Consider the following 26364-nt stretch of genomic DNA (forward strand, 5'->3'; position numbering starts at 1 on the left):
TCTTACTTTTCATTTAACCCCCCATTAAATCATTTAATGATTGTACTCAGTGATAAGCAGCCAACTCTGATTATGTGACCTTAGCAGAGGAAAACAGAAGTCAAATCATCGGGGGTTCAGTTATGTCATAAGCTTTAATCTGGAACTCCTGCGCCATTTAACCATTTACAATTGAGCAATGAAGGGAGAGAGGACCAACTGCTGAAAAAAAAGACAAAGCATAACAATTTGCCTTTCTTGTTGAAATACATGAACAGTTTAGTAAGACATAACTAAAACTCTAAAACTCTTAGCTTATGAAAATCACTTAAATGTCTGCTTTATTTTAAACAGTTCACATTGTTGTCTGAATTGTACACAGCTGATCTGCAGGCTCACCAAAGAGCAATTTCAAATAACTCAAGCACAAGATTTGTAAGAATGGTGTCTGAAAATAACAGATTACAGAAAATATTTCTGAGAGCGCACAAGTGACACATGACACTGTGTTGTTCAGAATCGATGGGACTTAAACTTGCAGATCACCCAAACACCAAAGTATGGCCCAGATTTAGCGAAATATTTAGTGACCATCTTCAACTAGTGCCTCTAGCTCCCACTAGGAGTTAGAGCCTGAATAGTTGTGTTTGGGCTTTTAATTAAACTCCATCCCTGAGCCCCTAGTTAACCATGGGACTTTCAGCACTTCTGCAGCCTCTAGGTCCTAGATCCCCTAGCACCCTAATTTTTAGATCTTTAGGCTTTAAAAAAAAAAAAAAAAAAAAACCAAAAAAAAAACAGTATTTTAAATCCAGGAAGTATTTTGGTGCTAACAATTAATGAGGGGATAAAGACTGAGAAAAGCTGCTAGCAAGGAACATATTGTGAGGGGATAGAAGCTGAAGAGGAGCTACTGAGGCAGACTAGTACAGACTGAACAACGTCATCTCTGTTGTTTATCCTTACATCATTTATTTACAATAAAAAATTAGCAAAGCAGGGGTTTGTCTTCACATTATTCTGTAAGACAGCTACAATTGCTGTTGCTACAGCTCCTAAAAACAGAGCATTGCTGGGCACTTCCCAAAGCTCAAAGATGCAAGTTCAGTTCTGGAACTGCATATCCATCTACACCTACGTGATGGATAGGCGCCCTCTGGCAAGCAGCAGCAGATGATGTTCAGGCTCCTGACCTGTTCAGGTATTTTTTTTTCCCTAATACTCGATTTCCCTGAACAGCCATTTCTGATGCAACAATCCCCAGAAACTCAAACAAAAGAAATCACAAACCTGAAGGAAAAAAAAAAAAAAAAAAGGCTGACAATAAATGAGCTGGAACCAGGAGCATTATGCCTCTGCTACCACTTCGGCATTTGGTTGTGCTACTGAGTGGCATCTGAAGCTGTGAAATAGCAGGACGTTTCTTTTTAAAAAGGCCAGAGGGAACCAGAATTGACCCTGTTGTCTGCAACTGAAGAATTTAGTGTTTTTTTCCATGCCTGCAGTTAAAACTCTTACTCAGAACTAGCATTGCATGACTTTGCTGACAAACACAATCTGGATCAGGTGTCTGACTAAGGACGTTAGGGAATATTGTGATAAGTTCTGTGCTGCACTGACAATTCTGACAACAGAGGCTGGTATATGTCAGATGCTGTCTCTCCTCTCTTCCACTAATAGCTGTGGAAACTTCAGCATGGAAATACAACACAAACTGCTCATCCCAGGACTCCACGAAGGTGGGTCTGTATCCAAAAACAAACAAACAAAACAAAAGTAAAGTTCAAAACCTCAGGACCAACTGACAGAATAGCACAGCACCGACATAGAGAAAGAGATATAGTGAAGGTAACAACTCTATACGTTTTTGCTAGAAACTTGTTTCCCAGCTGCCAGAAGGAAGAGTAAGGTGAGCTCATGAATAACTGCTTTTGAAGGTTCCCTTGATGGCCAGACTAATCTTTAGCTATCCATCCTGCAGCAGACTAATATCCTCTCCTTCTGTGTGAGCAGATACATTGTAGCAGCAAAGTGTGAAAAACAAAATCTTTTAAACTCAACAAATCTCAGTACCGTTGGCTTTACTCTTAGAAGCCATCTAAATTCCATGAACTGGCCTTTCTAATGATGTCTGCGATGCCCCCAAAGTCTTTTCCAACCACAAGTCATATGGCGCAGCTCTGGAGGGCTGAGACAGTCTTTCATAGTCTCAGAAGAAAATTAAAAAATGCATGTTAGAAATTTAAAAGTTGAGGGAGATTGGGCATGGTGGGTGGGTATTGCAGAACGCCATGGTAAATTTTCTGCTCTGCCTCAGGTCTTTTCAGTGGCCCAGGCATGCTATACAGTCTTTTCATACCACAGTTCCTTTCTCTTAACATAACACTCATGTCACAACAAGGGGTTGCAATGAAACAAGCAAGCAATCATAAGGACCATGAGGTGCTCAAATATTAAAATAACTGAGGCAATAGATGCATCTTAGATTGATTTTTTAGGTTCTACTTTTCTCTAAAATTCTGCGATTCTTTATTCTGAGATTCCCAATTTTTATTTTATTTTTTTTCCTCCTCTTTCTCTAGGTTCTGCCAGCCACAGCGAGTGCCACCAGCAGCATCCTGATTTTTGGTGCATTAATCCCCTTCAAAATGCCTCGGATCACAATTTGACAAAGCTGACTATTAGCCTCAAGGAGTAGGCATTGCACCTCCAGGCATGCTCACCTTTCCTCCACCAGCAATTAAGGACACTGGCTTCACCTGCTGAACATCCAACTGGGACCACTCTGTAGGGTTTTCCCTGCCAGCCATAGCTCTGCCTTCCCCAGCACAGCTAAGGGCAGTGGCAGCTGCAGCTCCCAGCCACGAGCTACATGGGGATTAGTTGTGTGCCACAAACAGCACGTACTGCAGCCTTACTAAATCCTATAGGCTACTTAAAACACATAATATTCATCAATGCTGCATGCTGGCAGAATAATTTTGGTTCCTGTTGCCATCCCTCCTCTGTATCAGAGTACTGGTGGGATACATTTTTACTTAAGTACTTTTGTGGCATCAAACTTGGACTTCTGCAAGCTTGTTCATATTATTCCAACATTAAATTCCAGTTAAATTCTCATGACATGGGCATTCTTGTTTTGAAATCAAAGGCTTTAACCCTAAGGCTGAATGAGGCATAGCACAATGTGGTGCAAGGTTAAATATCCTCTTTGAACCTGAACAGAGTACCAGGCCAGCCAGGCTATCCTGCTTCTTGTTCTCTGCATAAGCTAGTAGGGTTGGTTATAAGAAATTTCCAGTACACCCTGATTTTCCTAAATGTGTTTACAAACTTTCAATTACAAATATTTGGGTCTTGCATTTTTTCCTTGAATTCTAACTGGCCAACTTATAACCAAAAAAAGTGTACAGCTACAGACAAGTTTGTGCTTTTATTTTTAAATTGACATATTATTTTCAAAACTGTAACAATTTTAAAATTAACAAAATGCTGAAAGCACGTGAAATTTAACAGCAAATCAAAACACTGTGAAAATCAGAGTTCAAATGGGGTATAAATACATCCTATTTCTTAATTTTCCCTTTTTTGTCAATTCTAATCAAAGAAATACTAAAGAACATTAAAACTCAATAAATCTATGATAATATGACAATGGCTAAGTCTTGTCTGAGCTGGCAAACCACAGAGAAATACGGGAGGAATTCTGAGTGAGCGGTGGGAGTGAGAAGTGAAACTGCGAGCCCGTGAGATTGTGATCAAAGGGAACGAGGGCTCCCAGGCATGGTGAGCAGAAGTGTTACTGTCCTAGAGAGATGACTGAAGAAAATCTGTAACAAACAGGGTTCTCTTTGTGCTACATTTCCCCCAGCACTGTTCAGAAGAGTAGATTTTTAGCTATGTCACAATATCTCATTTCAGCTTTCTTAAATTCACCTGGTTATTTCAAATGATGTCCCAAACTCTGCCATACTTTTCACTATGTACTGGGTGTAAATACAACACCAGATACAACCACATTTTGTGGACTGTCCATCCAACTGGATGTTCAGAGGCTTAACGAGCTGATGTTTGAAAAATATTTCATCTAAGAACCTTGAAAGGCAAACAACACAGCACCACATTAGTAAGAAACAAATTAACCAGCTGAGTTTCTCTTTTTTTCCTGTTGTCAACAACTACAGTCTCTATACATCAAGCAACCCACTTTCAGTCTCAGATGATCATTGTGTTTTAAAGCAATAATTAAGGGTGTTCAATTTTTAACTTCAAGGAAGCCAGCTCTTGAGAACTCTGAAGCCAATCTTAACCAAACCACCCACTGACATGAGTAACTCTGTATAACAATGGTTATCAAGCGCAACTCCAGTAAGGCCACTGGAAAAAACTACCAACAACCGTGGTCTTTTTTTTCCATATATTCAGCTTAGTAACTGTACAGAGAAATTCATCTGAAAGGACCCAGAGAAGGCTGGGATTTTCACACTTACCTTAGGAAATATTTACTTAGTTTCTTTTTTGGGCTTTGTCTGTTTACAATGATGAGGTGGATGTTGGCAGCATACTGATCCCTCCGTTTTAGCTGAGGGCTGTGAGCAGAAGAAACAAATCAAAATCAGGACGTGTTTTCTAAATAAGATATTCAACTCACAATGGTGTATTTGCCCCTAGATACGCCATCTTAAAGTGCATCTTAACCTGGAAGAAGGTAGCTAACAAAACAAGTAGGACTGTGTTAAAGATTATATGAGGTCAAATTCCATTGGGGGGAATTGGGGGGGGGGGGAGATTTCTGAAGAGGACCACATTTTTTTTTTCCCCTCCATACTTCTCTTCCCTTATCCTACATTTTCTTTCCATTAGGCTGGATTCTGATCTCATTTACCCCAGTGTAAATACAGAATAAATGCTTCAGTGTGAGTGGAATGGGTGCAGTTTTACATGAGCATAGCTGAAGTAGCCCTTCCACTATCTCTCTCAGCCAAAACAAGAAGTTACCAGCTAAAGTTGGTCCTGTCCCCTCTTCGTAGTATTTGTACAGCTGTGGTAAGCCAGATCAGGAAACCAGCTCAAAAGTAACCTGAAGGGGAAAGAACAAAATAAAATGAGTGGAGCAGGGAGATGCCTCCCTCATGGCCTGCATGTGCTCCAGCAGCAGCACAAGAAGGGGTGATCTTGGGGAGACACCTTTCCTTTACACAGCACATACTTACCTCAATCCAACATTATTGCGAAACTACTGTCTTGGTCCAGTTTGCAATTAAAGAGGGCAAAACAGCAGAAAGAACAGAAAAAAAGTGGTTGTGTTTGACCTCTCCTAACTGGCTCACTTTGGTGTTAAATATGCACTAGCTGGAGACCAAGGATAGGAAGGGAGAGCAGGACTTGGAAGCAATAGTTATTATATCAGTTTAGCTGTAGCACCAACCCATCACTTACAACATCTGTGGTATGCTGGTTGTTAATAGCAAATAAATGAATAAATAAAAACACTCTTTAAATGATTTTTTGATTTTATTTTTTTCTTACTGGCTAGGAAATTATTATGGTTCTGAGATCTTTTGTGAAGGGCAGCTATATGTGAAGATACAAGATCTGGCTCAGGGACCAAGAATTAAAACACAAAAGCTTGGAAACAGAGATTTAAAGCCTTGCCAGGCCACCTTGCCCCTTTCAATAGGGAGAACCAGAAGAATAAAAAAGAGGACGCTATTGATCTTTATGCAAAAGTTGTTCTGATGGAACCTTAAACAATGTTCTTACTCCAGGTGGTTATTACACTTCCATGAGACCTACAGTAGTTCAATTTCATTGTTTCACTGTTCTTTCCAGATATCTGCTCTGTCTGCCTCAAATCACTGCTGGTTAAGCAGCTGCTCCTTGCAGCTCTCGGAAGCACTGTGCTGGTGTTCCAGAAATGCCTCATTCTGGCCCTGCTGAAGACAGTGTAAAAGTAAGGTATTTACACATTTTTCACTTCCAGGCACAGGCCAACAGTGCAAAGGTTCATGACTGAGACAACAAAGGAAACTCCAGCCATGACATAGGTTGGATTTGCATCAGTTGATGGTGATTTTCAAGCAAAACTTTGTGTCAATGCCTCTAACAATTTAGAATTCCTCAGGTAAGAGAGTCTAATACAATGATTTACTAAATAAAAATAACGTATGCAGTCAGCATTTTGTGAGAATTTAGGTTGGCAGTAGCTGCGCAGATGCAATACATTTTGATTTTATAATGGATCACATATAAAATATCCCTATGAATTTCTGAATAAAGATGTACCTGACAGCAGATTCAGAACTGCTATGTCTGGACATGCAAGTCTGACTAGAAAAGGTCCTGAGCAACCTGATCTAGATTTGAAGTTGGCTGTTCTTGGAGCAGAGGTTGGACTAGAAACCTTCAGATGTCCCTTACAACCAACATCTTTTCAGTGACTTTGAGTGCGCAAAGCAGTGGATTTGATCCAGTCACCTCAATAGAGGTGCCCTGCTTTATTTCAGGTGATATCCTGAAAGATGCATGGCATGATGTGGCATTGCAACTACCTGGGGTAACCCTAAGCCATCTCAGAAGGAAGTAGGTGTCTACACTCGGGAAACTTGCTGCAGCAAGTCTGCCAGCCCTCTGAACAGGCCCTGTACTGAAACATGGTTTCACATTGGCCTTGCACTAGGCCACTCTACTTGTAAAGGCACCTCAGGGCTGTATGAGGTACACGGGACAATGTCAGTGTAGATACACAGCTTTCAGGCAAGACCTAGGTCATATCTGCAGCAGCCATTGAGCATGGTGGAGATGAAAAGTGTCTGTCCACACCCATGCATGTAAACAACCCCAGAGATCACAAATGGTGGTGTGTTTGCTTGGTTTTGCTGCTTAGTTTGGTTTTGTTTTAATCAAAATAAAACCCACCATTTATCTGGCCTGTCCCAAGAAAAACACCAGAGTGTGGCAGTAGCCCAAGACTGTTCTGTGACCCAAAAGGAAATACAGCATTGCCTCTGCATAAGATTTTAGACAACGAAATTGCTGTGATGATGAAGAGGTGGAAAAGGCAGGCCATTGCAGTCACCTGGGTTACTTACTTGAATGGGTCAGGCTGACAGCAGGCGCTGTGGTACAGCCCCACTCCTTGCTGGGAGACAGGAACGCAGGCCGTACCGGCAGAGCTGGGAACTGCTCTGAAAAGGAGCTGGGGATCATAAAAGAGGAGAAATGCATCAAGGGCTCCTGATGAGGTCCTGAGAAAAGAAGGGCTGATGAGATCCTTAGCTGAACAGGAAAGAGGGTAACTAAGAGAGGTAAGAGGTTTTCCATCTCTGCACCCTGGTACTCCTGGAACATATTTCTGACTAAAAAAGTTACAAAAAAAAAAATCTGAGGTAGAAAATTGTGTTTGTCTTCCTTCTGACCCAATTTCTGATTGGCTGAAGAAAATATTGTACAGTGAGAGATTTTTAAAGTATAGTTAATTTAGCTGATTGAAACAAAATGAAAAGTGAATTGACACCAGGATATAAATATCTCCACAGGGAAAGTATTCCAAATACTGAACCATGCCTGAAATAGGTGACAAAAACAACAATGAATGGAGGGCAGTATCAGAAAAAACAGACAACAGAGCATAAGCTTCAAACATACAGCATCATTAACCACTAGTTAATTGCAAGTTAGCAGCACAAACCAATGTATTTCTCATTTTTGTTGTCATCTGATCAAAACTGAATGCCACTTTCGACTAACTGTTTTGGTCAAAAATGGGTCATTGGACTCCCTATGTAAGAACTGGCAACATATAATGGACCCTTAAACAGGATACCAAATTCTGTTTAAGGTGCTGGCCTTAAAACTTAATGAATAAATACAGGATGAGGAGATCAGGGAGAAAACATGTCTGAAGTTTTAAGTCTGCCATGACTATCAGGTTAAATGTTACGTAGTTACAGATTTTTCAAAATCAGTCCTAAACACTTAGTTAGAGTCTTCAAACTGAAAGAGTATTAGTCTTAGTCTGGAGTAGAGTTTGTGTGCAACAGACTATCTATCTCCTTTCTCCAACTGCTCTAATTAAAGAAACCTACAATCAATCTTGTCTGTGTCTTTCTGACCATACAGTACAACACAAACTGCTATTGAGAGAGACAGTAACTACAAACATCCCAGTTACAGAAGGCAGATTAAGCAAGAGGCCAGCTGAGCAAAGAGAATGCCATACCAGCCTCCTGGCCTGGTGCCCGAGGTTAGCACTATATTGCACCTTGTAAACAACAAAGTCCTAGCACTTCTGTCCCTGCAGAATGCCAGCACAGACTGCACACAAGAATTAAAACAAGAAAGGGGAATTATTTCCAGAAACCTCCACAAGCATGCCCCCCATATTTCTTTGTCAGATGTACACTGTGTTACCCAGCCTTAACTCAGAGTCATTCATTACTTTACACGTGCGTATCCAATTTGACAAAACAAAAGCTAAGGAAAGCTCAGTCTCAGAGCAAAGGTGTTAAAAAGTCCCTTAGTCTTTATCAAAGTCTTGAGCACAGGACATAAGAACGCAACTTTTATTGATGTCTGGTTTAAAAAAAAAAAAGGAAAAAGGAAAAGGAAAATCTTACCCAAATGCTTAACTATTTTGCTTTAAAAAGGAGAATTGCTGTGCACTCATAACACAAGTAACACTTGCATTTGCTGCTTGCAGGAAACAAGGGGAAAAAACACGACATTCAAAGATGTCTATTTAGCCTCCATAAAAGAGAAGTATGAGAGAGAACTGATTTCTGTGCTACTTGCCTCGTGGTCCTGCAAGTCAATGCAGATCCCAATTATTGCTTCAGATCTGTTTCACGAGAGATTTTACACTCAGCAGGCAAAGTGTGCCAGCACTGGAGTGAGCAGTGTTATCGGGTGTTAGCTGCAGCACTCTGGTACATCCTCGAGAACTAGCACATCATTAGTGATACCTTCACAATGGAATGTGTGGGGCTTCAGTCCATATGCCAGACAAAACTGAGTTTGCTCTTAAGGAGAAAGAAAAAAAAAAAAGTGAAGAATAACTTTTAATCCCTATTCCTGTAAGTGCTCCTTTTGCATTTGTTTTCAGCAGTATAACTGAGGTCCTGAAAAAAAAATAAAAATAAAAATAAAAAGTTTTTGATAAAATGATTCTGTATGCTCTTCTGTAAAAGTAGAAAAACAAAAAGAAAAACAAGATGCATCTATTTATTTGGAAAGTGCTCTGAAAGAAAAATGTGCTGGGAATGTATTTTGCAGTGCAATATAGGGTATTACAGACATAAGGTCTGATTCTCTCATCTCTGCACCTTGGGTAGTCATTGCCACCTCCCTGAATTAGCAGCAGTTTACACCTACTTGCACTGATATAAATGACAACACAAAGACCAAGGTGATAGAAAGCAGGCCTGCAATGTATAGCTTCAGCCAAACACACCTGCAACCCTTCTACAGAGCACTGCGTCTAACTCTGTGTATGACAATAATGCTAATAACTTACATGGAACTACATGTAATATGGATCACATTTTATACATTGAGTTTGAGAGATCTGACAGTGTCCAATGTCTTTGTATACACAAACAGTAAAATGCCCCCTTTCATATAGAATCATAGAATATCCCGAGTTGGAAGGGACCCATAAGGATCATCAAGTCCAACCCCTGGTACTGCACAGGTCTACCCAAAAGTTTAGACCATCTGACTAAGTGCACAGTCCAAAGGCTTCTTAAATTCAGACAGGCTTGGTGCAGTGACTGCTTCACTGGGGAGCCTGTTCCAGTGTGCGACCACCCTCTCGGTGAAGAACCTCTTCCTGATGTCCAGCCTAAACCTCCCTTGCCTCAGCTTAACAATGTTCCTGTGGGTCCTATCACTGGTGATTACGTTCATATGTTATATTCTAAATACATTTTTTAGTGAATCAAGGATTTGTTCTTTGACGCAGCTGAAGCCAAACCTGCTCACCCAGCAGGCACCTCGATGAAGAAATCAGTGAGAGTTCACACTGATAAAGGACTTGTCAACACAAGGCATCTCAGTTCCTAGAGAGCATTTTAATTCCCACGGGCAAGTACCCGTCCCAGTGACACAGCTTCAAGAATACACCACAAACTACTACTAGGTTAAATACGGAACTCCCTGACCACACTGACACGTGATCTTAGCAGTCACTATTTGTAAACTGAACGGGTGAATAACCTCATATTTTCTAATAAAGAAGTGATATTGTGGCTTTGGTGTGTTTTTGTCATTGTTGTTTTTTTCCTCACCCCACTGTGAGGTTGCTGAAAGCATCAAGACCTGTGGTGCTCTCCAGCCCTCCTTACCTATACTCCTAAAAATGAGCTGGCACAGTTTTCCCCTTCTCCACATCACTACATAGAGCAATCACCCCAGCTGGGATGTCAAGAGACTGCTGATATCATACCGTGGACTCCTCCACTCATGAAAACATTGGTGGTTAACTCCTGTAGATTTTTTTTCCTGCTTATCAAGTCTCACTCCAGAGATAACTGGAATTACTTGATTTGAAATAACTTCATAAAGGTCTGCCTTACAGAATAACCATTCAGATTATTCCCCTGTATTAGCTTACTTACTAATTAGTGCCTACTCCTTAACATTGCCAAGTCTATAAAAGGAAGCCCACTGTCAGAAAAGTCACCTGTGAATTCACAATACACCAGTTACTTTACACTGAATTCCACAGTGTTTTCCGTCCATAATCCTTCCGCTTCATAACCAGCAAGTTAGTACAGTGGGGCCTTCTTTGAGAATCTTTACCAAAAACACATTGAGCTTTTAGTGAAGAATGAAAATTAATTTCAAAACAAAGCCCTGCCTCTGATACTGTTTTTGTTTGTTTTGGGGGGGAAGCACAAACAAACGAAAACCTATAAACTTCTGCATCCTCCCTATGAAGTCTAATAACCCTGCTCACAATCAACGCCTCTTCCTCACACCAGGGTATTCCTTGACTCAGCTTGTCTTCTTCCTTTTCACCTCTGTGAAACAGAGTGACCACTGCATGCATCTTGTTCAGTTTTGTCCCCTCCTCAGCCCTGTAACATCTGCACTATATTTTCTCCTTCCCTTGTCATCCTCTCTCTCCTTTCAAGCTTGTTTTGGTTTTGTCTCCCTAGATTAAAGTTATGCCTATATTGGTAAAGACAGTAAGGTAAAGATATCCAAAGTATTTTTAACAGGCAAGCTCAAACACCAGTAATCCTGATCTAAGTTGCATGGAGCAAGCTGTAGGCACTTCTGATGCCCGACAACTCTAACAAAGCAATCTCTATTTTATATTGCAGCCCGACACATACTTGTATTTCTAATGGTTCCTCATTCTCCTCTGTCTCTTGTCTGAGAGAGCTCTTCAAAGCTCTATCCTGGGTCCCATCCCCTCTATCTTATCCTCAGGAAGCCTCCTCTCTTCACACTGATATAACTATTACCTTTAGGTAAATGGCTCACAAATCTACATCTCAATACCAAACCGATCTCCCTCGGTTTAGGCCTATGCACCTAATGACACTTCTGATCTGCTTCCCTGGAAGGATTACTGTTGGTCTAATACTAAACTTTGCAGTTCTTACCAAACAGCTTGTATTTCTCCTTTTATGTTATTTCCTTGTTTTCACTGCTCTTAGCAGCAACATCTTTCCCATTTCTAAAATTTTAATTTTTGAATGTCTACCCACCACAATGCTAGAATATTTTTTGTCTTTCAGGTCCTTATCCATAACACAACAAATCCAGACATGTTTGTCCATATCTTGGTCATATTGACCTACTACAAATATTTCCTCCTTCAGTTCCTCACTGCTCCTGTCAGTCAGGACCTGTGATGAACTGAATGATACATATGCATCACACTCCCGGGACTTGGTGCCCTTTGATATAGCAAGGTAGTCAGTCCACAGCAACTTTATTTACATTAAAAACAAAGCGTAGGATCAATAACGAAGTCATTCTATGTGCTCTATGACTTCCTTCCCTTACTGTTAAATTTCCATTTCCTGTCCATTATCCCTAAATTCTACACCAAGAACTGGGCAAAAGGCAGCACTTGCTGACTCCTTGCAGTGCCACACTGAACGTGCTGTCAAAGCGAGACTGCAAAAAGACAAGTCAAAGCTGCGCTGAAACGTCTCTTTCAGATTTGTGTCTGACACACGCCTGTACCTAGGTATCAATTTTCACAAACCTTTTCAGAACCTTAAGATGAAAGTGACAAGCATATTCAAAAGTCACTGGCATCAGTGGGGGGGCAGAAAGACAGACAGACAGTAGAATGACAAACGGACCTCACTTCTTAGAATAAGGGTAAGACTAAAGAAATGATTTACTTAAACATTTAGTTCCTTCCATTAATTTTATGCCTATCTTGTATTTTCAGTCATAATGTGACAAAGATTTTTGTGATGATGGCACATAAACTTTTCCATTTCAGAATGTGGATTTGACCACTGAGGAAAGAGCAACAGGGCTTCTAGCTAATCAGCAGAAACTGAGTTCACCATCCAAATCCCAAGCCCTCTAGGAACTTGTGTAGTTCTTTAGGACAGTGTAAACCTGAACTGAATTCTTCAAATTAAAAAAATTCCAGTGAAAGAAGCAACAATTAATACACTTAAGCTGTTGCCTTTACATTTTAAGGCTATCTTTCAAGAGTAATTAAATGAAGGCTACTGATTCAGAATATCCTGCCATTTCATTAGAAAACTAATGTACACCTGTTTCTTTTCTAGCCCAAAAGTTAAGTGGCATGGAGATGCTCGTGCTTATGCAAGGATACGCTTAACCTTCAAAGAGAAGCACGCCCTGGCACAGCCAAAGTGTAGCAGTTCAATGGCAAATTCCTGCATCCAGGAATGTATAGCTTAATTTTGCTGTCTATACCAAACAAAGATTACAGAATTCAGTTCTATGCTTGAGATGCATTTTGTTAAAACTCCAACTTTCAACAGTTGAATGTGTGCAGTTCTGCTTAGACAAATAACATTCTGAGTGTAAGTACCATCTGAAAACAGCAACTATTTTCTTTCTATTCGGATAGAAGTCATTCACTTGGACATTTATTACGTGTAGTGGTATCAGCAAAGTTAAAAAAAATCTCTTTTCCTACATTTTAATTGTTCTAATAGCTGCAACTGGGGAGAAACTTGCAAGAACAATGGTTTATTTGTAAAATATTTTGTGTATGAGTTTCTTTTTTATTTTAACACTCTGAAGAAAGTAAACGACCTGATGCATTATATACTCTGGATCCAGTCCTCTTCTATTCTAGGGTTGTTCCCTGCAGCAAGCCATTAAAAATGCTCCAGATTAATAAGAAGTTGGTCTTGCTGTAAACAAAAGTCAGAGCTTATAAATAAATAATCTTTAAAATAATTAAATAAGTTCATGAGGCTGAGGATCCCCATTTAACCTATAGCTGAAGCACAGAGTTGAATGAATTAAAATTGAAAGACTTGTGTGCATTTATATGATAGGTGCAGGGAAAATAAGAGAAGTGGAACAGCATTAACATTTACAGATGTTTTTACTGTGATCATAAGCACCTAAGAACACAAGCAAATTCTAGTATAGGGGTTGCATGTACACCTCTAACTCTGGTAGGCAGGAATACAAAACCAGGAAATGCTCTAGGCAGTCTTTGTAGAACCCTCATCAATTGCCTGTACCAGTTACCGAACACAGATACATTTAAATTAGTGCCACTTTGTGAGCAGACAAGGCCTTTGATTGAAAACTATTTACATTTCATGGAGAAAAACAAAAGCTTTCTGGGCCTGATTCTCTATAGACTTGTACCTGGTGGCTAGCTATGTACTGCATTGCTCAGGTACACTCTTATCACAGTTTGCTTGCTATTGCAACTACTTGTAACTGCTTATATGTCTAGAAACATATTCCTAAAATGCAAAATACAAGGGAAAAAATAGAAGAATATAGAAGCAAGTCTGCCTACATGCTATTTTTCCCCTTTTGTTTTTCTTTCCCAACCGCCACCTTGAGAATTCTTTTAAGATGTCACAGGCTGGGCACACAAAAATGAATCAACTCATTCCAACAAGCCCTTTTAAATTCTTGCCCTAAACTTTTTTTTTCTTCTATTTTCCATATAGCATAATTCTTCTAAAAATACCTGGACTGAACTTTGATTTCTCTTCTCATTATTTTGTCAATATACTAAGTCTGAAATTTTGATTTTGTAAAACCCAGTTTGAAGAGGCCTTTACCCTTTTTCATACATGAAAGGCCGCCCCTTCATTTCTCTGCTTTATTTTTCTCTCACGTATTTGTGAACAATCACTTCTGCTTCACTCAAGCATATAGAAACAAGCACTGAGACAAGATATATTTGTCTTGGGTCATGCAAACAGGGCCCATGTGGCCTACCTTTAGACCAGGGCAGGATGAAAGGCCAACCAGGCCTCCTCACGGTTTGGTGACATCTTAGTTAATCCTCCCTTCGTTTGGAAATAATTACAAAAAGTCACCTGTAAGTGTCTACAAATAAACCTCTTTCCAAAAGCTAAGAAAGGGTGGTTTACCTCCAACACTTACTACCCGTTTTCTGCTGTCACTTGCACTGGTGGGAATTCAGAGTGCTCTCAAACAGAGAAATCATTTAGGACTTGCACTGCGTACACAACATGGCTTCCTTGTTGCTAATCCAGACAGGACACTAGTTCGTGCATGGTCAGTGATACAGGGATAAACAAAAAAAAAATTTTTTTCCTTTAAATAATGACGCAAATGGTAGTTCTGCTATTTCACTTTTGCTGTTTATAAGGTAAAATTCACTTCTCCTTCAAACTGCTTTTTTCCAGATCTGTACACTACATAAAAATTAATGTCACTCCACCTGAAGGCCTCACCTGGTGTCCATTTTATGGATGGATAAAACGATAGTTTATAGAAGCGACATCTACCCAGACATCAAAGTAAGATGGACACAAACGTTACCTCAAAGCTAGTTCCAATGGTAATGAAATAAATTGGTTTTAGCCATATATACTTGTCCAAGTAAGCCTTCCTACCAGTCTACAAGAACATATGAAACAGGCTCTAACTCCGCTGTTCTATGTAGGCTGCCCAGTAATCTGACCAGTTCACTGCATATTCCTTGGGTGTTCAGCTCAAAGAGTGTAGCTGTCAGATGGAAAAAGAAAAAGCAGAGTGAAATTTGCTTATCCAAAACTTTTACAGCTTACAGCCAAAAGATACCTTCTGGTATCTTCAAGTCTACCGTGGATCACAAGTAAGAAGTCCATATCTGAGTCAAAGTAAAGCTCTAACAAGCCCTGTGCTCCAATGCTAAATGTTGTTGCCCACATGGAGCAATGTCTGAGATAACCAGATATTTTTCCATCTTGTAGTAAGTTACAGTGCTACCCAGGAAAGGCAGAAATGATACTGGGGAGAGAATGGACAATCGGAAGAGGTAACTAGTTCATTGTCCTTTCCCTCATCTGCAGACATCCACTTTCCAATAGCTCAGACAGTGCTTAGCTCTGAAATGCCCCATTATCTCCATGGTAGCAGCTGTGCAGACAGCAGGATCCTCTATCCCAGGTGATGTGATGGGAGATCTTGCCACAAGTGACTACAGGTGGGATGGGACCGTAAGCAAGACATAACTGTTGTGCAGTACTGACACGTCTTTCCAGCCCTGGAGGTGCTAAAGGGAGGCCCTAGCAACACACTGAAGGTAGTATTGAGGTGAGCTGTTGGCATCACAGCTGAAATAGCAGATAGCAGGGGGGAACTAAGAGGAGAAGCTGTCTCTTTGCTACCCAATGACAGGAGCTTAAAGAGACCCAGGTGAAGATCTGTAAGAAAATAGCTGGGCTTTGGCAGCACCATTATGGTTTAGTGGAGGACTTGTTAGCGTTAGGTCAGAGGTTGGACTCAGTGGTCTTGGAGGTCTCGTCCAACCTAGATGATTCTGTGATTCTTCTCCACTGGAGAGGATGATATTGGACTAGTGTCAGGGTGCTGCGGGTCTGCTTCCACTCTGTAAAGGGAGCATAACCTGGTATCTTCTCTCTTCAGTCAAAACCGAAAGTAACCAAGACTGCATTGTTGAGTGGGAGGGAGGAGAAAAGTGCTCTACAGGAACACTAATAGGGTTGATTTGCTGATTTGTAATCATCACCTAGATAACAGCGATGAATACACTACAAGTCTGGAGATAGGGAAAAAGTTGTTCTGATGATCAGTTACTAGAGTGTTCAATTTCACTTGTTCTGAGGGGAGAAAAAAACTGTGTCACATAAAAACATCAAATGGAGGTAACATCACATTATGGGAATCCATAAAAATATTTTAAAATGAAAAGTAAAGATAGTTAAAGTTCTACCTCAAAACATCCCCTACTCCCTCCCTCCCCCACTTTTGTTTCTTTCATGAAAAAGATAACAATTTGAAAAAAAATCACTTTTGCTTCCCGTTTCTTTCCGTATCTCATCACTGAAATAAAGGGAAAAAAAGGAAAAAATGAGAGGGAGAGAAATAAGATGAAACTCTCAACTTCTTTTACCGTAAGATGTTTTTATCAGATCAGACATACTACTCCTCAGATTCCTCATTTACACAACTAGTTCTTTATCTTTAAGTAACATTGCTAAAATTCACCAATGCTGATTCCTTCAAAGGTGACCAAAGGTTGCAAATAGCATATAAACACCTTATGCATTTAGAAATCAAACTTTAAGCAATACAATCAAATAACCAGGATAAGACTCCTGATTTCCTGTCCTGTAATTTAAAAACCAAAAGCACATTACTCTCATCTTTCAAAACTGCTTCATTGTCTAAGTTATTGTTTGGTATATAGGCTCTACATTTGTAAAATGCATTAAGTAGAAAATTCCAGCATGGCACTGTGTACCTAATTTATGTAATAAATACGGTAATTTCTACAGCAAAATAACATGCCCAGAACAAGTAAATTCATACACAAAATGACCACATGAATATCTATATGCAATTAAAAAAAAATGGATTTAAGGTTAAAATATCTAATTTGGCAGGAGACTGAAGCTCACCAGGTTTTTCACTCCTGTAGTAATAGCATTTTATTTTTGTCCCTTGCAATATCAATGAAATCAGTGTGTCCAACATGTGAAATACCTTTTGGACAGAGATGACTTTACTAAAGTAAAGGAAAGATGGATGGAACGCTTGAGTTCATAATCATATGACTACTTTCGACTTCTCTCCAGAGCGTGCAGTACTTAGGAAAAGAGTGCAAACTGCAAATTAAACCCTCAGTTATCCTCAGCAACCTGACAGCCTGGCCCAAGAAATACTGCTGAGTCCAGCAGATTGGAAAAGTGATGTGTTCATTGCACGGAGGTGTGAAGAAAGCAGCCCACCCCAGCTCATCTCACAGGGCACAGCTGGTGAACTGTACACAAAGAGGGGAAACAAGTGGGTTTGAAGGGAGGAGGTGAGAAGGGGCCCAAGGTGAAAATTTGAGATATTTTTGCTTTCCTTCATATTCTGCTGCTGTTTTAGCCAGTTTTCATTGGCAGCTTATTTGAAAAGTGTTTTCTATCCAGTTTTCAGACAACAAAATCAATCTCTCCAATTAATACAACTGGAACTGGAAGTGCTAGTGAGTCTCTTCATGTGTTCTTCACTAGTGTCCTTTAAACACGTCCTTTTTGCATTTTTAGGCTAGAGCACATTCACACAGGACACACAGCAATAATGAGCTAGAGGTGAAGGTGCTCTACCAAGAAAAGAGGGGCATTAACCAGTAAAGCTGCTTCTAAGCATTTAAACCCTCTCTGTCACTCCTCTTCCTCATATGTTCTCAACTCCCCCCACCTGCAGGCCACTTTGCTTTGCACGGAGCATCAAAAACTTGGGTATGTTCACCAAGGCTCTTTTCTTTCTTTCATTTCGTCCTGAGAGTAGCAGCAGTCCCCTGAATCTGATGCAGAACTTTCCCCACATGAAAACACTGCCTGAATGATCAATATTTTTCTCCTTTACCTTTCTATAGTCTTTTCCCACTATTAAGCACAGTGTTATTCCTGTGGTATGAAGGTGGACAGATTTTCACCCTCAAATTAAGAATAAAACAAAAAGATTATCTCAAGTCCTCAAAGTAAAAGCTAGGAGCATTGATGCTCAATCTTCACAGTTTGGAAGTAAGAAAAAACTGAGGGTTAAATGCAATATGCATATCCTGTTCACCAAGCATGGACTGGTACAACTCCCCATTGACAAAAGTGACTGACGTTAATAATAACTTCCCACCATTATAGGGAAGGGGTGATGCAGAGGCTGAGGAGAAGGCAGTTGAGCATGTTTCTAAAGCTACGTCCACATTTTAAATCTTGCCAGGTAGCCATATGGCTTAATAATATTGCAGGGAAAGAAGGGAGCAACTCTACTGTTACGGGACTCAACGACTGCAGCGAAACAGCAGTGAAGATACAGCTTGACAGGCAAAAATGCTGTTCTACTGGGAGAACTTATTCATTTTAGTGAACAAGCATCAGCAAAATAATTATTTTGCTAGTATAAAACACAGCTTTATTTGAAATGTGGAGGCAGGTCTTGGACAAGGACTGAGCAGAGACTCTGAGGCACTGGATCACCTGCCAGAGCAGACTGGCTCACAGTAGGTGTCTCCACTATTCTCCTGTACCAAGCACAGCTTAGACACAGGGAGAAATGGCTTTGGATGACTTAATTCCAGTCTGTGTAGCACTGTTTGAAAGCACAACTGTTCTGCTTAACTATAACAAAACTTGCTTGCTTTTTTCAGCTGCCCCCACCTCTGGCTTAGAGAGGCAATGGTAGGCTGCTCTGTACTAGTTTGCCTTCCTGTGCATTTGTAAGAACTTTTGGAAGCAACCACTGCAGAGCCAAAACACAACCATAACCAAAATTTTAATGCTGGTTTATAGGAAGAAGAAAAGCTGTTTGATTATCACCAGTACTGGGATTTTAGACTGACATTTATCAGTAATATTTTTTAATTTCTTAATATCATAGTACTCAGGTTTCTGTAAGACAGAATATTTTGTGCTAAAATTAGAGTGTAAGCACAAATCTATGTTCAATATCTACTGGTGGAGATTGAGACATCTTCCTATAAATCAAGGGATGAGTTTTGGTCAGCTAATAATGTTCCCTTAATTCACATATCTGGCAGTCTTGATTCAATGTCCAAGTTTAGATTAAAGGGAGAGCTGCAGTGAACCAGGAACATATTTGCAGGATTGTGGCAAAAAGGATACAAAACAGCATTAGGGTGTAAAATACATAGGGAAAGGTTAAGAAAAGAGCAAAGTAAAGACAGAACAAAATCTGCATATTTCAAATGACTTTTAAGAGGACCAAAATGAGCAAGTAATATAGAAATTATCACAACCAAAAGTCACGGTATTTCTCATCCTAAACCAAGAAAGATTATTGTGCTTGAATAATCACTTTAATGCTATAGTAAAGTCAATGATGAAAATGCCTAAAGTGTTTTTAAAAAAGTCAAACTAAATTTTTCTACATACTCTGACATATAGGCTTCTTGTTTACTAAAATAATTAAAAGATTACCTTGGTGTTTTGCATCTCTGTTTAAAAGGAATACCACTTTTTCTACAGCCTGAAGTTTTTTTTTTTTTTTTAACAAGCATAAAAAAATCTGATAAGAACTGTTGATCTAAAGGGATGATATTAAATTGCTGGGGTTGATTCTCAGGTGACACAAATATGCACAGTTGCATTGATTATAGTGAGTTACACATGCCTACACCACTTAAAGGTTTAGCTTTGTTTCTTGCTGTCATGTTACTGACATTTTAAAAATCAGTTTTGTTTTTTAAATCTAAACTCCTTAAATATTCAGATATGGTCAAGTGTGCAGGAAATCCAACTTTCTGATTTTGTATCCCCAAGTTTTTCTTGTGACAGCTGTGAACTGTGACAGCCCTGTGGAATCAGCATCCAAAAGTCTTCCCAGTCCTGTTGGTTCTTTAAGACCCTACACCTAATTTATTTATTCAACAGTCCTATAATCAGAGAGAGAATTAAAAATAAAATACTAGATAATACTCAACAATGACAAGAAGGTATTAGCAAATATCTTAGCAAATGCCAGGAGATCTGTTAGAGATGTACTTAGGGATGAGTAATATACTACAATATACTAAGCTTCTCCTCAAATATAGGGCAAATTACTTCTTCCTCCATTTTTCTTTTGATTACCATCCTCCTACCAAAGGGAAAGTAGGTTAGATGCCTCTTTTTTTTTCATACAGGTCATGACCCTTTTGAAGTTGTGGTAAAGGGCTCCTGTGTTAGTTAGATGTGCTTTCCCTGAGATTGACCTGCAAATTGGCAATCTGTCTGGCTGCCTGTCAAGAACAATTTTAGACCCATTTTCCCTACCCCTCTCTACCATGCAGATAAGAATAAATATTTCGAACTTGATATCTAAATCTCACTCTTCTACAGTGGGTGAAGTTTCCTTCAGCTCTTAATGGCTTCTAGGCTCAGTGCTTGATAAAGGGGGGCTCCAATTTTTATTTATTTTTTTACCTGAAATGGTAACACAAAATAGCAGGAAATAACACTCTGTGGACAGTGCACCCACAAGGTGTACAATTAAAATGCATGCAGAAGTGATTTATAAGTGAAATAGATTTGAAACGACAGTCAATGGTAAGCAAGAAATTAGACTAAGGTCTTAGATATCTTAAAAATTCCTTCAAGAAGATTCCTATTGCAGCAATTCCTTGTATCACTGATCTGTCTAGCACTGCTGTATATTTGCAAATAAAAGTTATATTCACTATAAGTAAAGAGACGTTGGGGGGATGTAGCTGTTTTCTTTTTGAAATAAGCAACTAAAACAAAAACAAGTCAAAAAACTCTTTAAATGACCATGCCTGCCTTTACTCCAAAAGAACATATTCTTCATGCTTCACACCACAGACCCACTTCTCAGAGAAGCAGCCTGAGGTAAACGAGTTACTTTCTACTGTCTTCAGATAAAGTAGAGGTCATCAACAGATCAAGCCTTCCCAAGACAAAATGTTCTTTATTTCACTGAAACCTGCCCCCACATTATCTGGTTTGCCTCTGAGGGCATCGCAAACACTGACTGAGATCTAATGTATTACTGGTACAGAAGTTGCTTTCAGACGTAACCTCATCTCTAACCAACTGATTCAGTTCTTTGCAGTTATGTTTCCATATATAAAGCTGAACAGAGTGCAGATATCTAGAAGTTATTCTTCAAATGCAGAGTAAGAATTAGTTGCTAAATTGTGGTATAGGAATTTTTTCCTGAGAAGTCTGCATTGCTTTTTAGGTTTACTGAAATTAAATCTCCCTGGTCATCAGACCCCAAAAAAAAAAAGTGTAGGAGAAACAGATGACTCAAGATTATGGGATTAGGATGTTTTCACTAGTTCTAATTCTTTCTTGATCAGTAAGAGTGTACATGATTATTCACCACAAATTATTCAGTAGCCTTGTTAAAAATAGCAGTTTCACTCCTTTTCCCAGCAGGGAAGCGTTCACACCATAGCTAGCACTAGCAGGCAGTCTTGCCAGGGAGACTGAGGACAGAGCACGCAAGGGTCTGAAACACCAACCTAGATAGTATTGGGGATTTTTTAGTCCCTTTGGATCAGAACAGATAAAATACCACTAAGCCAAACACAGCTGCATCACATGTAGGAACTCTTGTAGGCAAATCCTGAACGTGCAAGTTTTCATTTTTTGTTGTCCCTCACAGACCATTTACAATTATACAAAAAAAAAAAAAAAGATTTATGAGAGAAATGAGAACAGATGTTTAAGAAAAGTCTGATTTTATCTGAGGTTGGTTTTTTTTCGTATGTAACCATACAAAACTTTGTTGTATACAACCCCCCCAGACATTGATATTGCATAATTTTCTTAAATAGTACAGATTGTAATAAATCAGATAACTTTCAAAATTCAAAAAAACAATATGCAAAGCAACGTAACTTTTGAAGTATACCAGATAATTACAGGACTGAGGAATAGACTTGAGGTACTTAGCATTGTAAGACAATTTGCAGTATGACGCTTGATGTCCAGGGATACACTTAAAAGCAAAATAAAGTTTTGGTCAGTATTTTTTTCTTCCAGTAGCTGGGAAACAAAGCACAAAACAAATGACAAGTAAACATTCAGCCACAGGAAGCCATTAACAACAGTGGGCACCAATTAGGACTCAGCAGGTATTCTTTACACCGCCTGGTGCTCTAGCTCCTCCTCAAATACTTTGGCATAACACTCTCAAACTCAGTCTTAGGAAACAACAGGCTGTTTCATTTACTCAGCAATTTGTAGCCACATATTCCTGCTGATAGGCCCATAAACCTGTTTGTAGTCTTCTTCTGTTTCCCTTCAAGTTTGTGTCATTAGAAACTACAATTACTGTCTGTCCAAAGAGAATACTTTTCAGGAAAGAAAATAAAATTGAGATACTGTGATCCCTTTCCTCTTTGTCTCTCTTCTTTTCAACTTCTTTTAGAAGAGAATGCAAAACAAAATGACTGGTATCAGGAAAAGAGGCTCACAGAGAAAAATATTTGTGAATTCTTCAATATTTTTGCCACAAGAACATTACTTTTTTAAGCACAACTTTTTGGGATAACAGGGAAAAAGGGATATTATTCTAAAAATTAAGCAAAAGCATTAAGTAATTGATAAAGAACTGCATAAAAATATATTCTAGTTCAGCCAAAAACATTCCATAAAATGTATGTAACTTTGACATACTTATATCAGCAGCAATGATATTTTGTTTCTACTATCCAAAGAACCTGAATAAATTATCCAAAACTTTTAAAGTTACTCATCAATTGTACCTCACTTTTTCCCTTAGGGCAAAAGTACAGACTTTTATTAAAACGTGACATGAAATAGATTCTTACTTTTGCACCTTAAGATTGTAAAATAAAAAAGCAGGTTAGAAACTCACAAACCACCATTTTGCCTTCTTGCTATCACATTGCCAAAGTGAAGAAGTACTTCCTCAGCACTATACTTTTTTTTTTTTTAAAAAAAAAAAAAAAAGGAAAAACAGAACCCAACCCAAAGAAGTGAGAGCTCTTTTTAACATGTACCAGGAGATAATGCCCACTAAATTAACTTTATCTTTTCAATTGCCAACAGCTGTGATGCCACATGCCACTTTTGCATCATGGCTGCTAGATGAATGGTAACCAAAACACCATCAGCTGAGGTTTGATCATTTCTTGATACTTTTGTCATTACAAGAAAACAAGGAAAGAAGGCCATGATTGCACTAATTCAGAGTTCTCCGTGTCAGGTCAGACTGCCTGATGCCTTCAAGACATGTTCACATCTATCTACTTTTCCTTTATTTTTAATAATTTATTTTGTTTCCACCTCTCTCTGCCATTTCAAAAAATAATGTGTATAATCTCAAAGTGAACATTAGCAGATTAGTGGGTTAGTTTCCAATAATCTGTTATGTTAAATCTCCACTGGCTCTTCACAAAGATGCGCTGAGCTACCTGTCAGCTAGCTTACCCATAGCCACTGCTTCCCACAGGTCTTGCTGAAGCTCCCCGCTGCAGCCTGCCAGAGCTGTTCATGCGCAGTCTCCCATACAACAATCCCCACAACCTGCACTGAAAATCCTTGGTGAGAGCTGGACAAACACTGACAGAGTTCTCAGGACTCCTGCCTGACCAGCTGTATGCTTTAAGCCCTGTGGCACCTGTCTTGGTGCTGCCGACAGGAATGCAGAGGTGTCGTTGTGGTCCCCAGGTATCGGCAGCCTAGAAATGGCAGCACCGTTTCCTTGCCATACTTGTAGACTGGAGCTCTGCATAACTGGAGGTCAGCATATTGGAGCTATCCAGGCTTTGGGGTTCCTTTGGCAACACAGAAAAACACTACAGACAGGGAAATCTGGGTACAGAAAGCCTAACCAACTTGCTCACTGTCATAGACATACACCTATCACAGAATTTAATGGAGCTGGTATGCAACTCCATGAACACGTGCAAGCTCAAACATCATCTTTTACAGTCAAATGGACATGGCTATGGTAGAAATTTACTCAGTCTTCATAATAAAGATTATTTATTCCATTTGAGACTAACTCATATTGGCCTTTCCCATGTACCAAACTGGTGGAAGCTCCGTTAATTCCAGCAAGAGCTACACTGTTCCTCTGTGACAAGGGAACTACTGTGTCTGCGTAATTGTATCTGCACACAGAGGTTTCATATTTGTCTTATTACTTCTCAGAAAGAAATCTGGGTCTAAATCACATAAAATATACACTTAAATACTGATCATTCCAGTACTGATCACTTAAGATCATTAATACAAATCCATGCACAAAACTCCAGTTAAGAAGAAAAGCTGTATTATTTGTATAACTGTATGCATATATATATAAGCAATCCTTTCAACACTAAGAAAATATCTCTGAAAACTACAGTTTATACACTGAGATCAAAAGAGGTAGTGTCCCTACTCTATAGCCACCAACAAATCAGGTAGCTAGTCTAAGCCAGTCATCTAGGCTCCTTCTGTAGTCAAGAAAGAGATAACTGCCTCCAGGTTGCCATTTATCGCATTCTAGGAGAGGTGAGTAAAACAGGTGAGATGAATCACCCTGGCATTGCTATCGGCCATGTGGGGGAGGGAGCTCCTTAGATGACTGGCTTGGGAATGTACTTAACTTTTAGCAGCTAACATTAAGAGAAAATCCCTGCTACGAGATGAGGGAGAATTATGTAAACTCACAGTAAATATTTCTACCCACTTTTGAAAAAAATCATGTTATACATGGGCTCGTAAAGGAGGTCAAACTTCAAATTCCCCATGAAAAAGATCATCATACAGTCTCCTCATTCAAGATGTAAGTCACTGGATCTATTAGTTAGTGTTTTTTTATAATTATTTTATTTTATTTATTATTATTATTACATTTCTAAGGAAATAAGGTTCACTTTGTTCTGCTTTCCCAAGGAAATGACATTCACATACAATGTTGAGAAATTATTTGTTGCAAACCTGTTAGTTGATTTCATTTAAGTACGACAGAGAGGTCAGAGAGGCATAAAAAAATTCTTATAGCCGATTACCAAGTGAAGGACAGAGCTGTCAGTGCTGACCAAAGGGGAAAGGACAGAACATTGCATCACCCCAGAAAAGCTGCAAGAGCCATTTTGAGGCACAGACCCACAGAACAAACTTCTTTAGCTCACTGCCTAACTCATCCAACACCGCAGTGTCAATTAGAGACAATTGTGGTGTTTTGTGGTTATTGTTTTTTTTATAACATGAATTGTTCTGCAGCAGCGCAAGATGTCTGTTTAGATTTAGCATAATATTCATGCAAACAGTAAGAATAGCTGTCGTTAGTAATAATGCTCAATAGCACCTCTTGCACTACTAAAGCATCTGTTTCTCCATTCTTGCTAGGTATATGCTAGAATTCCTACTACTTATAGATGCTAAGTAAATCCATACAAACAAAAAACTTGGAAAAAAACCTACTCAGATCAACTGGACACCGACTGACATCTACGTCTCTTAGTTTGCAAGTTGTTTTAAACCACTAATGCTTACTTTAAATAGGGAACAGTATGTAATACTTTGATCAGATTCACACCTGACATACTTGCAAGGCCAGCTGTCAAAGGAATTGAAAAATTCAGGTCTGTGCTAGTAACATACATAATCTTCAGTCCCAGTTTCTCCCTGCGTGGGAAAGAAAACATGCTATTTTATGAGCCCTGTAAAACTAACATATAACTAGGAAATAGGTTTAGAAAGGGGCAGACTGTGCATTTAATGTTTTTCTCTGTTCATTTCCTGCAGCCTTCCCCCTTTAGGATTTTCTTTTCTCGTATTATTTACTTACAAAAAGGGGAGAACACAAAAAAACTGATTAAGTGAGTACCTGATTGAACGTAGATATAGGTTTAGAAGTCAGAGCCTGATCTCACAAAGCAAGTAAAATATAGACATGAGATTTGCCTTTCTCTGAACTGCTGTGGCTGGCTGAAGATTCAGAGATACCGACCAAAAACATATTGATATTTAGATCTTAATAAGTAACTGTCACAGTCACAACCGAAACACCAGCCTACACACAGTATTTCACAGTATGTGTTCCTTTAAACACAGCTATAACCATATCACGCTAATAATCTTACTGAAATTCAAAATGGTTGAGAGGAGCAAAAAGTTTTAATTTCCTTGTTTGTTCTTGACCATTTTCTTTGCCCTTTTCCCAGAGCCTATTTCTGCTCTGCAGTACTTCAAGCCCTGTTCAGGCTAGCGAGGTGTAAAAGGATGGTAAAACAAGCAC

General features: G+C 39.3%; 1 protein-coding gene across 11 annotated transcripts; it reads right to left on the minus strand.

Moving 5' to 3' along the window:
* Nucleotides 1–350: 350 nt before the first annotated feature.
* On the minus strand, nt 351–24572 carry LOC310896168 (uncharacterized protein). 11 transcript variants are annotated; one of them, XM_083828105.1, is made up of 8 exons: nt 24520–24572; nt 23752–23908; nt 23562–23657; nt 7071–7226; nt 5776–5915; nt 4978–5059; nt 4470–4568; nt 351–1724 (listed from the first exon to the last, which is right to left on the minus strand). In XM_083828105.1, the coding sequence occupies exons 3-6, from the start codon at nt 23624–23626 to the stop codon at nt 5049–5051; spliced, it is 372 nt and encodes a 123-aa protein (XP_083684231.1). In that variant the 5' UTR covers nt 23627–23657; nt 23752–23908; nt 24520–24572; the 3' UTR covers nt 351–1724; nt 4470–4568; nt 4978–5048. The 11 variants fall into 11 exon arrangements, 1 of the variants encoding a protein (XP_083684231.1); XR_014581249.1 differs by lacking the exons at nt 5776–5915; nt 23562–23657; nt 23752–23908; nt 24520–24572 and adding exons at nt 8773–8999; nt 22018–22104; nt 22987–23075 and having other exon boundaries at nt 7071–7177; XR_014581250.1 differs by lacking the exons at nt 5776–5915; nt 23562–23657; nt 23752–23908; nt 24520–24572 and adding exons at nt 8773–8999; nt 22018–22104; nt 22987–23072.
* Nucleotides 24573–26364: the final 1792 nt, after the last annotated feature.

The sequence above is a fragment of the Anser anser genome (assembly GCF_964211835.1).
Source record: "Anser anser genome assembly, chromosome: 3".
Lineage (NCBI taxonomy): Eukaryota > Metazoa > Chordata > Aves > Anseriformes > Anatidae > Anser > Anser anser.